We start from the raw sequence: 15,396 nt of genomic DNA, 5'->3' as shown, positions 1-15,396 counted from the left end.
CAAAATGAGTTAACTTTATAAGAAGAAAATAAATTGAATCTTGCCTTGTTTAGCAAAGAAGATTTTGGCATTATTTAAGCAAAATTAGTGACTTGTTTCATGTGAGATCCTGGGAAGAATTCTTAGTCTTTATAGGAATGAGAAGTGAAGACCTCATCATTCAAAAAGTAGTATAATATAAGAGCTTATTTTTATTCTTAGCTGTTTGCTTTTTCAGAATTTTTCTATTGGTGTGGTCAGTGTTGTGGGAGGGAATGTGAGGCTGCAGGGGGAGACATGGCAATATCCCTTGCTGCACATGTGAGCAACTACAGATTTTGTTGGAAGAGTCCATGCATAGGAATCAGTGGCAGCGCCTGCCATGGGCTCATGCATGTGTGCTGTGGGGAATGATGACACAACCATGGTGTTTCCTCAGTTAAAGAGAATCGGAGCTTCAGCTGACCTGCTAGTTCTGTAAGCAGTTTGTGGTAGCCTGTGGTTTCTGAGACTTTGTCCTGCCTAGGAGGGACTTTATATAAAACCTAATTCAACATAAATGGCAAATAATACACTTTTTTTCCCCCTGCATTTCTTGAGTTGAATGGAGGTTAGGGGTGACGACTTGGCATGGCTTTAGCAATGTTCAGTTGTACTCCTTCAGACTTGGTACCCGGAAAAGAGCATCTATCTCCTAAGTTCTTTGCTCTGAGAAAGAAAAATCTCTTGTATTGCTGGGTTATTTTCTGTGCGTGTCTCAGTTTCTTTATAAATTTTATTTATTCCACAAATAATTTGCTTTGCAGGAATTTCTGTTTTCAGCCAGTGGTGGCTGAGCTGAAACTTCCTGCATCTTGTGGAGAGCATGTATAAAAGGAATGACCTCATGGCCAATGTGATGGTCACCTCCGCCACTCCAGAGGTACAGTTCCTTGGGTTTTTTTAGCTTCTGTACCAAAATGGAAATTTTGGCTTGTTTCAGCTTTCACAGAAGCCCTTTCCATTACTGGTAAAATACCACACCATTTGTAAGGCAAAGAAACGTGGCAAGAGAGTGATTGGAGAACACTCCATGGTTCGTGGTGTTCACAGCTGTGTTTTTTTATTGTTGATGATGATTACTCACTTAGTTTAGTTTTAAATAACATTTTTGACCTGTTACTCTGTAACTTAGAGCATGTATTATTAGTGAGCTCAGAGCAATGTAATCAAAATGGAGTCAGTCAGAAATAGAACCCAGAAATATCCAGCTGCATTTTTTCCTTTCCCCCCACTTTTATCTTTTTTTTTTTTTTTTTTTCCTTTTTTTCTTCTTTTTAATTTACTGGTCTGCTTGTGAGAAAGTGCTCTAAGATTTTCTTCATTTTAATGTTTATATCCTTTGGAGACCAGGCAGCTCTTTGGTGCTACTTCCAAAAGCTGCCTCATTCTGTGTTGAGCTGCTGTGCACAGTTAACGGCTGTTTGTCGCTCCATGACAGCCAATGGAACACTGCTTGGGAATTAGCTGCTGGACTTTTTCTAGGTTTTTGCTTTCATCTAATATTATGATGAAATATTACTAATCAGCAACAGTAAAGTTTGTCCTGTAAAGTGCACATTTTAAATGTGGGATTGGAGAAACTCTTTTTCAGCTTTAAGATGGACAGTAGTACTGCATATGTATTCCAAAGCTGGGTGCACCTGGATTTATAAAGGAGCATATTAATAATCTGTTATATATTTTTATTTTTGCTTTTCCAGACTTAATCAAATCTTGTGACAACCCATTTCAGTCTTTCATTGCCAGGTTTTTTGTTTTAGCACATTAAATAAATGAAGATCCATAGTTTTAAATAATTCTACAGGGTTTACCAGATTGTTGAATATATAATAAACATCACTTATCTATACATAATTCTCTTCACATTCATATATTTTCAGTGCTTGTAACAGCTGCCTTGTAACTAATTATTTATCATTGTAAGGACATTGCAAGCCCCTGTGCTTGGGCTTAATGTCTTTGGAGCGAGGAACAACATAAAAAATCTTTTGGAAGTCTAACAAAACTATTAATCTTGATCCTTTACTCACTATCCTCAGTAGATACTGAGGCAGTACTTCTCTTTTAGAGACACTGACCTGGCACTTTCCTGATACAACATAATTCTGTGTTTCTGCTAATTCCCCTGTATTCCCTTCTTAGGTTTGACCTGTACAAATGTCAGGTTCTCCTAATCAGTAGTGTGCAGATTAAATTTCAGGATGTGTCAATTTTCCCATTGTTATAATGTTGTGGATAGAGCATCTTGACTTGGATCTACCTACTCTTTTCTTTGTGTGTTTAATTTAAAAAATCCTATGGAAAATGAATCTTCAAAATCTCAACACTTTTCCTTTTGTGTGACAGCTCTTTAATTTAGTCTATGATTTTTAAAATGGCTTGCTAAAGCTGAAAATATCATACAGCTAAAATTTTATGTCATTGTAGTTTTTGCAGAAGGAAGCTGAAAACATTAGTGAACAGTGCAAAACTAAATTCGATAATTTGGTGTCAAATTTCTTGAAGTTCATACATTTTCTTGTCATTACGTAGTATTTTTGCACATATTTATTTCCTGATTTGTAGATGAAATTCATCATTCTGCAGATAAGCCTACTATTTTTTCTTTGTAGGGTAGTAGCAGCTCAGATTCTCTGGAAGGGCGAAGTTCAGATTATGCCAATAAAAGCTACGATGCAGTCGTATTTGATGTGTTGAAAGTAACTCCTGAGGAGTTTGCTGTAAGTACAAATGTTATTTTTGTATTTAAACTTGTATAATATTCAGGGCTAGTAGAGTACAAAAAAATACATGTTATCTTTTTTTCTTAAAAAAAAAATCTTTTCAGGAATACTTTTGTTTATTTAAAACATTTGTTTATTTAAAACAAATTTCTACCTTTATCAACTTCAATGAAATAAGTCTGTCTTGGCATTTAGTCATTTAGTACTGACCTGACACAGTATATTTGTTTTACTGTATAAAGTCATTTGAATTTTTTAAATTCTTTTAGTAGATCTTAGGATAGGTTAGTTCTGGTCAGTGAGGAATATGTGTATGGTTTGTAGTTACTAAAGGACAGATGGAAATACATCACTATCAGCTCTTGATATTACACGATATAAAATTCTCTCTTCATTGCAGAGCCAGATAACATTGATGGATATGCCTGTATTTAAAGCTATACAGCCTGAGGTAGGTTTTCTTAAACCATCTGCTTACATCTTTGGAATTCAGTGCCTGAGGAAATGTGATGGTTCAAATAATGCTTTTCTGTTCAAAAATGCTCACCTTGCAGCACACTAATGTTTTTCTAGTCATATTCTCTGTTAGCACTGTGAATCTGTAATCCAGCATGAGTTACCTTGGTTTTTCATCTGTTGCCAAAGGAGATGACTGTGTATTTCTGAAGTCTTCTTGTCTTGTTTTGAGTGGTAGAGTGTTTCTTCAGGATAAGTTTATCAAGTGTAAAAGTTCTCTGTTCTCCTTTCTGCTGCTGTTTTTCAATTCATACCTGATTTCAGAGTTTGACTAATGCCTCTGGCCATAATCTCATTTTTAGATTGCATCAGATGCTTGATAAGATTTTTAATTTGTGTGATCGTTTTTAAGATTCAAAATAATAAATGCTGGGAATAAATCATCCCAAATCCTTAAAAGTTAGTGTATTACTGTCTTAAGATTTTAACCTTTAAGAAAGACACAGAAGGGAACTTGAGGCCTGTTGAGGAAAAGCAGTCAAAGGTAACATAGACATTTGAAAATCAGTAATAAGAACTTGAGAAATGAAGAATAAAAATAGTTATCAGAATATAACAAATTTGTGTAAAAATATGATGGATTTAATTACTGCAAAAGGTACAAGAATCATGTAATTCCTGCTTCAGGTGTTTTACTATAAGAACATGTACTTGTGTCCATTGTGGCTTGTCTTCTTGTCCTAAGATTGGAATTTTGTGGTTATATAAAGGGCAGCTCCTGCTACACCATAATGTCAGCTTCAGAATTCAGAACTGAATTTCTGTCATGAGTAGGGGCAGTCAAGTTTAGAAGATTTTTAGTGGAAGCTCTAGCCACCTAGTTTGCTCACTAACAAAAGAAATCATCATTTATTATAATGGTTCAGAGAGGTTAGCAGACTTGTATTTTGAGCAGGACAAATTTTTTATTTCCTTCCTATACTATCTGTTTTCTGTCCTTCCTGTCAGATTTTTTTTTTCTCCCCCAAGAAAACCAGGACAATTTTATAGCTGAAAACACTTTCATGCTTCCGAAATTATGTGTGTGCTCCAGGCAACTGGGGAGACTTTTTTTTCCTGTGGGAAAAAAAAGGCAAACGAGTAACGCAATAAGAAATTCGCAATACCCATAGAAAAATCTACTAACAAAGAATTTTGGCTATGTACAAATTGATATACAGCTGCTTTTCAATGAGGAAGTTTTATTTAGACAAATATCAGAACTAAATGGAGGGAGTTTTTATTCTACCTGCCTTTTCCAAAAGCAGAGGTAGTGTCGTACTCTGAGGAGATGAATGAACTAAAAAATAAAATACAAAATTATAGATGTTCATTTTTAAAGCAAATTTTGCATTTACTTTAGTTGCTATGAAACCTGCTCCATAGAATTTTACAGCAAAAAATACCCCAAAACAATTGACTTGCTTTTTTTCTTTTCCTTTGTCATTGCTTCATTTTGCCTTTTGGAAATGAAATTTCCTGAAGTGCTATTCTGGCAAATAGATGTAACTCACTTAGGAGTGATTAGAAGGAAAACTATTTTATTTTCAGCTTTTGCTAGAATATAGGTCTTTGAATATGTAGCAGTTACCATGAACTATTAGCTGTGAATTGTGCTTTCTGATTTTCATTTTATTGGAATTCTCAATATAGTTTGTTTGCCAAAAATAAACTACTTTTTCTATACTGAAATTTTGCCAACTGTAGGACTAGGTTTTAAGGCAATAAATAATCTGTGTATTTGTCATGAACCTGCTCATTGTTATTAGGTAAGTTATTAGACTAAGAAAGTTCACATATTCTGGTTGAAATTTAAGGTTACTCTTTTAACATGACCTTATGCATGGATGGAAATACCTAAGATTTTAGAGTTTTGGTTGCTAAGTCTTACCTCAAACACACAAACATCCTTTAAGCTTTTAAGGTATTTGCTGAAGCTTTTTCCTGCTCTCCAACAGCTATTACTGAAAATCACATCTGCATTTTACTTTGCAGAATTTAGAAAGAGGATGTCTAGTTAACAGTTCTTTGTTCTCCAGCAGAAATAATTATGCTTAAGTTATAGATTTCGATGTAACTTTATTTAGATTTTTTTCCAAGTCCTGAAATTTCAATCTCCACAAATTTCACGGTTTTGCACACTTGATGGGAAAGTTTCCTGTGACTGTGTGCATTGAGGAAACTGCCAGCATCTTTCCATTCCAAATAAAAAAAAAAAAAGAGATGAAGTGTAATTCTAAAACACGGTATATTGTAGCAGTATTAGAAAAATTGGCAGGGGCATTTTGAATCACTCACTTTTATCAACCTTCCTATTTAGTCTGAATTTTAAACCTAGTCAAATTTGCCATGCACAGGATTTTCCATTGTTACTCACTAGTCATCTTGCAACTCCTTAATATCCTTAGATTACTGACCTCTTCCACTTTTCTGACAAAGGTAAATTTTGCTGTTCTTAGTAGAGTGTCTGAGACTTTTTTTTACATGTAAACATATGATTTCTAATATCATAAGACATGGACTGTTCATGTGGAGAGTCTAAGTCCTGACGTAAGCAAATTGGCATTTTTATTTACAGGAGTTTTAAGTGCTGGAAAGGGGGATTCAAAATATGTTTGGAACTGGAAGTACTTTTCCTGCTGCTCACACAGGCATGTACAGATCTCTAGAGTATGTTACATTTATCAGCATTACAAATGCTTTTCAGATGCAGAATGCTCTTTGGCTGACTCTACCTTTTTATGTGAAGGTGTCTAAAATTAGTAGTGTATGTTTGGAAAGTTGAACAACATTTCGATTGAAACTAAGATTTGTGGTTCTAAAAACAGAAGAGTGATTTAGAACTAGTGTTAAAGGGAACTCATTTCTGTTTTTAAGGCAATTTTTAAATGTATTTCCTAGGAACTAGCCAGTTGTGGATGGAATAAGAAAGAAAAACACACCCTCGCGCCAAATATTGTTGCCTTTACTAGGAGGTTTAACCAGGTATGTAATTTGATTACTGTCATGATCAGGTACTGTTTGACAGTTGTCTTTGAGTATAAACAGAACTACTCATGTGAATTAAAACCTACTTTCCCAAACGAGGTTTAAGATTTTTAAATGATAGCCCCTGTTTTCAATTGTTTTGTCAACATTTTCATGTTATTCCTCTAGACCATTTGTTCCTAATTATTAGTTCCTAATTTGTTTTGCTGTTGTGCAACATTAGCAATTTTGTTCTCTTTTTTTCTGGGTTTCACTTGCTCATTCAGTTATCTTGGTGTTGTCTCACTTCTCTGTCTCTTATGGCGGTAATGCTTCAGGGCAATTGCAGTGATACAGATGAGAATTCATGGGATCAGAAGTCTTTTCTTTCCTTACCCTGTTTTCTTCCTGGAGCATTGTGAGAGTTTGCAAATATTTAATCTAATTGACTAATAAAGCCCATTTTTTTTGTAATAAATTAAAGTTGTATGTGTTTACAGGTCAGTTTTTGGGTTGTACGAGAAATACTAACAGCACAGACCTTAAAAATAAGGGCAGAAATACTGAGCCACTTTGTGAAAATAGCAAAAGTAAGTGCAAATTTCTTACGCTATCATTCAAAACCATAATTTCTTCTTGTTTGTTTGTGCACTACTCCTGTGAGCCCTTGTTGGATTGCAGAGAGTTACAATTCTGTTTTAGCACATCTGTTATGTTGTACCACGTGAGTAAGATAAAGGCATGAGAACTGTTCTTTTCCACTTGGTTAGATGAAACTACCCAGGTCAGTGTGACTCATATTGTCCCTCTGCCTACCAAGTTTAAAAGTGGTTTGGGTTGTCGGTGGCCAGTTGTGTGTTGACAACATCAAATGTGGTTGTAAATTGTTCTGTTTTTTTTCTCCCTCCATTTTCAAACTTAACTCCTATGAAAAGAAATTTCTTGCGTCTAAAATAGTTATTGTGAGACTTGTTTGGTATTCCTGCTTGGAATACCAGTATATATATATATATACACACACCAGTATATATACCAGTAATTGCTGGTATAAAGCACTGCTGTTACAGCTCAGTTATTTTAATGAGTTTGAGCACTGCATTTTACTCTTCACTTTAAAACAAAAAAAAATTAAAATATTTAAAATATTTACAAGCTGTGGTCATTCTGTTTTATATGACCCTGAATGACACAGCACTTGGATCTAAGTCCCGAGTGCTAATTTTTTATGTGTGAAATTGTGTGGGTGTAGATAATTAATATTTTCCGTGTAGTACAAAACAATTTTTGTGCTGTGCATATTTCCAATCAATTTACTTAGCAGTTTTGTACTTTTAGAAGAAAATTTATCTGTGTAAGTTACTGGCACAAAAAAATGGTCCAAATAACAGGAGAGTGTTCAACTTTGTAGGTCCTGGGTTGTTCTTAGAAATAAGAGTTGTGGTGTTTGGGGTTTTTTTAGCCTGAACAAGGGGAAACACTGCCCTCTTTCCTTCTCTTGGTTTTTACTTTTCCTGCTTTTCCCCCCATAAAGTCCAGATCTTCCTTAAATGCTTCTGAGCAGTGAGTAAATGGATCACTCAAGGATGAATCCAGCCTCTATTTAAGCATTACAATGAAGCTGCATGGCAGAAATTCTCATTTTTCTGTTTTACATTTTTATGCTTATTGTAACAAGCATTATCATCTTGACAGCTTTATTCCAAAGTATTGTCTGCCTGAGATCATTGTATTTTGAATAATTGTCAACACACAGAGTAAATTTAAAGTACATTGAAGTGAGGTAAATTTTTTCATATAAAACAGATTGCAAAGGCAAAAGATGTGTTACTTCTGAGAGGGTTGTCAACGTCTTTGTGTAATGTTTCTGCTTGATTAAATCTTTAATTTCCAAAATTGCATGAATTTTCAAGAACAAATACTTTTTCCTATTTTCTGTTCCTGAAGGAAGAGCCTTAGAAAATAACAAACTGAAATCCAGTGCTGTTTTGATTCTCAAAACTGAAATGCCTCTTATATTGGTGGGTATACTTGTAAAATTGGCAACTTTTAAAGTGGTCTTAAGAATCTTGCACATGACAGCATTGGATAATACTTTGTCTGCAGACAGATGGAAACTTTGTATTTTATCAATGAAAAAATAGTGGTTTATTAATGCTACTTTGATATTAACTAATCCTGCTTCCCTTTCCAATGTGCTAAAAGCTATTATTCCTTTTTTTCAGAAGCTTCTGGAACTGAATAATCTTCATTCTCTTATGTCTGTGGTGTCAGCACTGCAAAGTGCACCGATCTTCAGGCTGACCAAAACTTGGGCTGTAAGTGTTGCCTTGACCCTTGTCCTTTCTGTTTTGTTTGAATTCTGAGGTTCTTTGGAAATTTGTCATTTTGTAAAATCTGGAAGAGGATGCTTTTATGTTCTTGTTTTTGTGGTACTGTGGTAGCAGAGGTAGTGGTCTGTTAAATGTTCTGTGAAAAGCACAACAGCTGCATCTATTTTCCTGTAAATTTCCTGTTTTCCTGTGTGTTCTAGAAGCCACAGTTATACGCTCAAGAAGGCTTCTGTTGATAAGTAATCTTAGAATACCCTTGTACAGAGCATGTATCAGTGTCCCCTTATCCAAAACATAGTGTCATTTAATACATTACCTAAAAGGAAGGCAAAAGGCATGTTACAAATATACAAGTGTTATTTTTGTGATTATTGTCTGATGCATTTCAGTTTTTATTTATTTTAGAAATGAAAAACATTGATAATTCTATTTTCAGAAATTCTGTCTCTGGAAGGCAGAATTTCTTAGCAAAACTTAGAGTAAATTTAAATTATTAAAGAGGAATATGCAGTTATAGGTTATTTCTACTGTATGTAACATTTAACTAGAAAAAGATTTGGGTAATTCTGATCAATTAAGTATTCTACACACCATGGATCACATTGACTGTTCAGCACTTATAAAGAAAGATGGCTATACTTAAGTCTTAGATAAGTTTTTCAAGCTTTTAAAATGCTTGCAGTTATTTTTTAATTGCTCAGAATAAGGTTATGGTCTAATAAAAAAGTAAGTACCTTTAATAAAAAAGTGAGGTGTTTTAAGCAGCTTGTTGAAGCTGGTAATAAATAAATAGGGAAAATTGCTTATGCATGAAATGAAGTATGTGACTAATTTGACTTAGACCTAGAGAGGTGCCAGGCTCTTTGTAGGCACAGTAGTTCAAAAATACAATACATTGCAGTGGCAGTACCTCAAGCAATTCTCAGTGCTGCTGAAAAGAAAACAGCAAAATTATTCTGATATAATATATTTTTATTTTTTTATGTTATTTTTTTTATTAACAGCTAGACTTAAAAGCTAAGTAGTACAAGAACTGGAATTTTCCAGAGGAAAAGATATATGAAGGAATGTGCTATGGAGCAGCTGTCCGTTGTCAGAAAGGACACAATGCAAGAAGACAGTGTACAGTGCCATAATTCTCCACTCACTCAAACTCAATTGGCTTTTAAAACCATCTTAAAAATATTGCTGGGGTTTCTTTAGCCAGCTGAAACAGGAAATGCATTCTTATAGCTACAGTTGTGTATTTTATGTTTACTTTTCAGCCCCCTGTGACTAGGATTTTTGCAGTATATCATGCATTTTGTTAGGCACATTCATGTTTGTTTTTCTAGTTTTCTGTAACAAGTCTAATAAATAGAAAACATGGATCTAATATCACAATTATTTACTTTCCATATGCTTTTTTCTGAAAAGTTTTGTCATATACCTAATGAGGTACTGTTGAAATGTCACAATTTGCATTTATTTAGAGCATTTTCCATTGCTGTTCATACTTCTAAATTCAGAGGATTTTTAGCAACTCTGCTAAATTACGAGAATGTTGGTGACTGTATTAGAATACACTTTTTCTCTAAAAATTTAATATTGCTGAGGTTATTACTGACAAATTAGTCAGAAATAATGATCATGTTTTTTTAATAGCTTAAGACCTACAGTAAGTTGTAGGTAATTTTTTCTTTAACAGGTAGTGTCCCATGACAGGTAGCACATTTTCAAACATTGTGCTGCTTTGGATTTGGATGGTGATGATAAATTTAATCTTAATGAGACTATGCTTTCCTTTACTCTGTGAAATTCAACAAGTTATTGATTCCTAGTTTTGTGTGGATTTGTCTTTGAAAATTTTATGTATTTTCTCCATTTTCTGTGTAGCTTTTGAATCGGAAAGACAAGACCACATTTGAGAAGTTAGACTATTTACTGTCTAAGGAAGATAATTACAAAAGGACACGAGAGTACATCAGAAGCTTAAAAATGGTTCCAACAATTCCATATTTAGGTGAGTGTGAACAATTACCTTATTTATCATTGACAGACGAGTGCTAATGTACCACGATGTGCACCTGAAGAACACTGTTTGTAGAATAATGGTTCACTCCATTTCATATTTGGAAAAATTAGTTCAGCTTGAGATTTTTAGGCTATACATATGTTTACATACTTTGGAAGGACTTTTTCTCTCAGGTGCTGAATAAATATATGTGTATTTTAATGCAAACATGTATTAAAAGTGAGACCTACAGTTAAAATACTGTCCAGTCTTGGTATTGTCTCCTTTTCTTTTGTGACATGCACCAAGTAGCCATTTGATGAATTGGTTTTATGGTGAATATTTCACCTGGAAGTATTACTGCACAAGGGTTATTGTTAATGAAAGTGGTCCAATATAATGAACTCTTTTCTGGCTTTATCAGTGATTTAGTAAGATGCTAAATTGCAGCTAAAAAGAATAAATGTTTTTAAATTGCTGACCCTGGATTAACAAGAGCTCAAGAATTCTGCTTAGCCTTCCCTGGGCCAGAGTTGCTGTCTCTGTATTAGTAACCCCTAATTCCTTGGTAGATCTGTCTTCCATGAACACTTGCACTCTTGCTCTAAACACACATTGCATGCACAGCACCGAGATGGCAGGATTTCTTCAACTCTGTCCAGTACCACATTCTTTTATCTGAATTGAACATGGTAATTTTTACCTTCACTGGATAAACCCTACCTTGTTCCTTACATAGCTTGAGGCTACTCCTGACATTATGGACTGAAGTCATTATTTGTTGCATTCACAGTAAATCTTCAACTACCTCTCTTCCAAAAGGAAGAGTCTTTGGATTACTTGATCATGCCTTGTACAGATGCCACTTGCATCTTTGACAACTTGTCTGGGCAGTGTTTCAGTCCTGTATCCACTTTTTAGGGAAACAGTATGCACATGAAGTGTACTACCTGCAAAATTCAAGATAGAAATGCAGATTGTATTTTACAGTTACTTCAGGAAGCTTTTTGTGCTCCACTTAATAATTTCTGACCTTCTGTTACCTCAAAGTTTAGCAGCAATCACAGAGTAGCAATCATGCTACTGCTTATTGTAATGCTAAGATTATGCCTTTATTGGCACTGGTTTGCTTTTCCTTTTTTTGTATCGAAAGTCAGAATTCTTTTTTCCCCTTGTATGTAACACTGTATGTAGATTTCCATCTTCTGTTTTACTGTTCAAACAATTTGTCTCATAAATCCTTCTGTAATTGCTATCAGTCTGCCCTTCTGTTTGCTCCTCTCAATTAGTGAATACCATTAGTAGATTTTTGTTCCTGTTAATTCCTGTTTTCAGATCACTTCTAAATAGGTCAAGAAGCATGAGTCCTAGTACAACTTGTTGTGGAAGACAATCAGCACTGCTTATCTAAAATATTTCTTATTTAATAAACTTGATGGCCATTCCTAATGACCATACTTTATTGAAAACTTGGTATGAATTACTGAAACTGCTTTGTAAGTAATTTCAGGTTTGAATGAATATTTAGCTTATCAAAAGAGACTGTTCAATTAAGACTTGTTTCAGTGAATAAATGTCTTCTCAAGGAAGACAGCATTACTTACAGAACAGCATCTTTTTTCTGTTTAAATGAACAAGTAGACCTATAAATGATTTTAGGAGTAACTACTGAATATACAACAACTGAATGAGAGTGACAAGATGTGAAGATTTGCAGAGTGCATGGGGATCCTGTTTTGTGCTTTAGAGCCTCTTGTCCCACTGCAAGGAAGTTACTTAGTTGTGAGAGAACAGTTCTTATTTCATCTGTGGAAAACTGAGATTGTTTGAAATGAGCTGGAGAACATACTGGGAAATAAAAACTGCTGCTTAAGTTTTCCAGGTACTCTGGTTTATAAAATTGGCTCACAGCCTTGTGTAAGAAATGTTTTAATATTGTCCAGTTATTAAAAAATCACCCCAAACCACTTTTGTATGAGATTTAAAATATTTCTGAAATGAACATGCATGTTACAAGCCTAATAAAAGACTTGGATAAAGAAAGTGACAGGAAAAAAATCTGCAGTTCAGCGTTGAATCTGAAATTCCTGATGGTCATTAGCCAGTCTCCTTGAGACTTTGAATCCCCCAGATATTGTATCTTGTATTTCATACACTTGTTGCCTCGGAATGAGGCGTAGTGACCCAGTTTGTGAGTGACACGACGGCTAAACTTACAGGCCTGTCGGGCTAATCACACGCGAACACCAATGTGGTGGACGGTGAAGAGCGTTTATTTCCGGTGTGCAAGGTTTTATATGACCAAGTTATGAATACGTCATCACCGTGACATTATGGGTTATAGAACTTTGGAGAAAGAGGGGCCCTATCTTCCCATACATCGTGAGATCTTCCGATCAGCTTTTCCTATCTAACCATATCATCTCCCCCCACTCCATGAACAGAACTTTATAACTGAATGACTTATGTAATTAACAACAAACTGTGAACTGGTTAGTAATGAACGTGAAACGAAACCGCGGTTTGTTAGTACTCTGAACAAACTATTACGTAAACTCAAGCTAAATGTCTTTTACACTGAACTATGCTCTCCCAACTGAGCTATTTCGGCTTTTAAGCTGGCATGTTTTCTCCTCAAAATAAATGCTGTGTTAGTAATTGTAAAAACACTAAAACATGGTTAAAAGTTAACAAACAAATAAGTTTCCAACCGAAACTTAACGCAGTTGTTGGCATTCAACCAACATAATATTAATTGTGTCCAGGCGGCTTTTGATGAGAGCCATCAGTTTGTTTAGTCCACAAGGTCCAAAAATCACTGCTAAGACTAGCATTGATTACTGGGCTTCTCTCTCTGCTGTTGTAATCCTACTCCCCGATGGGACCCCTCTGTCCCACCCCCGTGGTGAGAGCCTGCTCGTCTCAGGGCACAGGCGGCGGAGGGGGTCCTGGAGTGGATACAACACGGACTCAAAGTATCTAGACACAGGATGCTCAGACTTGCTGGATTAATCCCGGGTTTATTGTCTGTCATCCATCCGGGGCAAGAGAGAGACCGAAAATGCTCTGGGTCTTATCTCTTATACCAGGGGGCAGGGGTGATTAGGGGATGCAGGGAGATCACAGCCAATGGGAAGGGGGAAGGGAAAGAAGGTTCTCAGGTAGGAACTAACATTACACAAACCAGAGGTGAGTTTTACCCTTGGGAGATACCAAGATTTTTAGATGCACTACAACACTCTGCCTTCTGTTGGGACAGTCTGTCTTGTAGCTGAGCCACGACGCCTTGCATGACTCTTGCGCGATTCACACAGAAGCAGCACTCTTCCTTCAGGGCGGCACAGAGGTGTTTCCATCACATGAACCGGAGGCTGAGATTTCACTCACTCTGCAAAACAACTTCGGAGAGAGAGGAGTCCGACCCCTCTAGACGAGACATGGATCTCTTAATAAAGGCAGCGGAGGAGTTAAAGCTTTGTGTGCAAATATAGGGGCTTAGTTTACTGCAGTTGCAAACTCACGCTGTGGGCTCGTCATTTGACCGCCTGCTCTGACCGGTTTCTGGGTCAGTGCTGGAAGTTGACTGACTCGAGGTTTTTGGGCTGCGGTGCCTTTTTGTTGGGCTCCGCCCTCTCCCTTTCCCAGGGATGGGTTTCTCCCCTCCCTTTCTCCGCCTTCCTTCCAGCGAGTTCTTTTCCTTACAGGGAGATATTCTCGGGCACACTCTCTGATTAGACGGCGGGCTCTCCTCCTCTTTACCATCGGCGCTATTCTCCCGCTTCCCCTTAGACTCCCGATTGCGTATGTCCATGCGCATTAGGCACCCTTCGCTCCGTCCCTTGCTCCTCACCTCGGCACCATTTTGTGGCGCGTATGGCGGAGGCCTTTCTCCGACATCTCCTGGGCCCGTGGTGTCGGGTGTGCCCCGTGGCTCCGCGGCATTGGTACCCCCCGGTGGCAAATTATGTTCTGCGGCCAAACCTGCGTTAGAGCCGGGCAGGCTGGACAGTGACTCGGGTCGCCCGTCATCATTAGATGGCCAGTTAGAATCGGTGGGGCAGTCAATAAACGTGGTCTGAGTGGCACCTCCAACCCCCACCCGTGATGTAACCTTTAAACAGCTTTGAGCTGCCTTCTAAGTTTCCTGCTCTTGAAGCGCTTTTCGCAGCGCTTGCATGACTCTCACCCAGCTTTTAAGGCACTTGCTGAACTTAAAGCACAACACGTTACTCGTGAGCGCCTCAGTACACCTAACCCAGCAATCTGGGTGTAATCTATCTACGGGATCATCCATAACGCATAATTCTAGTAATCTGACAACCAGACATTCAAAATCCTTTGATTTGCAGTCTATACCCCACTGCTTACGCAGCTGCGAAACTGCCTTGCCGAGCGACTGCATCTCGGCGGTACGGGAGCGTCCTCCCCGCTGAAGTCGGTCCCGCTGCTCCAGCCGTCCCTCAGCGTCCGGCGAGACTCCCGAACTCCGGCCGCTCGAACCCGCGTGTGTCAGGGAGCGGTCCCGGGTTTCGGCACCACTTTGCTGCCTTGGAATGAGGCGTAGCGACCCGGTTCGTGGGTGACACAACGGCTAAACTTACAGGCCTGTCGGGCTAATCACACGCGAACACCAATGTGGTGGACGGTGAAGAGCGTTTATTTCCGGTGTGCAAGGTTTTATATGACTGAGTTATGAATACGTCATCACCGTGACATTATGGGTTATAGAACTTTGGAGAAAGAGGGGCCCTATCTTCCCATACATCGTGAGATCTTCCGATCAGTTTTTCCTATCTAACCACATCATACACTAGAGACCCTCTCCCTGCTAATGGCAAAGACTAGGGTGTTGCTGTTCTTGTAAAGC

The 15,396-nt window shown here is 37.3% G+C and overlaps 1 protein-coding gene across 14 annotated transcripts in view; it reads left to right on the top strand.

Annotated features, from left to right (window-relative positions):
- The window catches only part of RALGPS1 (Ral GEF with PH domain and SH3 binding motif 1), a 102,303-nt gene that overhangs the window by 25,417 nt on the left and 61,490 nt on the right, over nt 1-15,396 (top strand). For all 14 annotated transcript variants that reach the window (XR_004499696.1, XR_004499697.1, XR_004499698.1 and 11 more), the window contains 7 exons: nt 786-901; nt 2,634-2,741; nt 3,145-3,195; nt 6,141-6,224; nt 6,707-6,796; nt 8,429-8,521; nt 10,412-10,538. Coding sequence is in view for 11 of the 14 variants with exons in the window: in XM_015644594.3 (XP_015500080.1) it covers nt 845-901; nt 2,634-2,741; nt 3,145-3,195; nt 6,141-6,224; nt 6,707-6,796; nt 8,429-8,521; nt 10,412-10,538 (610 nt within the window). In the remaining 3 variants the exon portion in view is untranslated. The remainder of the gene's footprint in view (nt 1-785; nt 902-2,633; nt 2,742-3,144; nt 3,196-6,140; nt 6,225-6,706; nt 6,797-8,428; nt 8,522-10,411; nt 10,539-15,396) is intronic.

Source organism: Parus major, chromosome 17 (assembly GCF_001522545.3).
Source record: "Parus major isolate Abel chromosome 17, Parus_major1.1, whole genome shotgun sequence".
Taxonomy (NCBI): Eukaryota; Metazoa; Chordata; class Aves; order Passeriformes; family Paridae; genus Parus; species Parus major.
The sequence above is the reverse complement of the archived record's forward strand: the minus strand, read 5'-3'. Positions and strand labels throughout refer to the sequence as shown.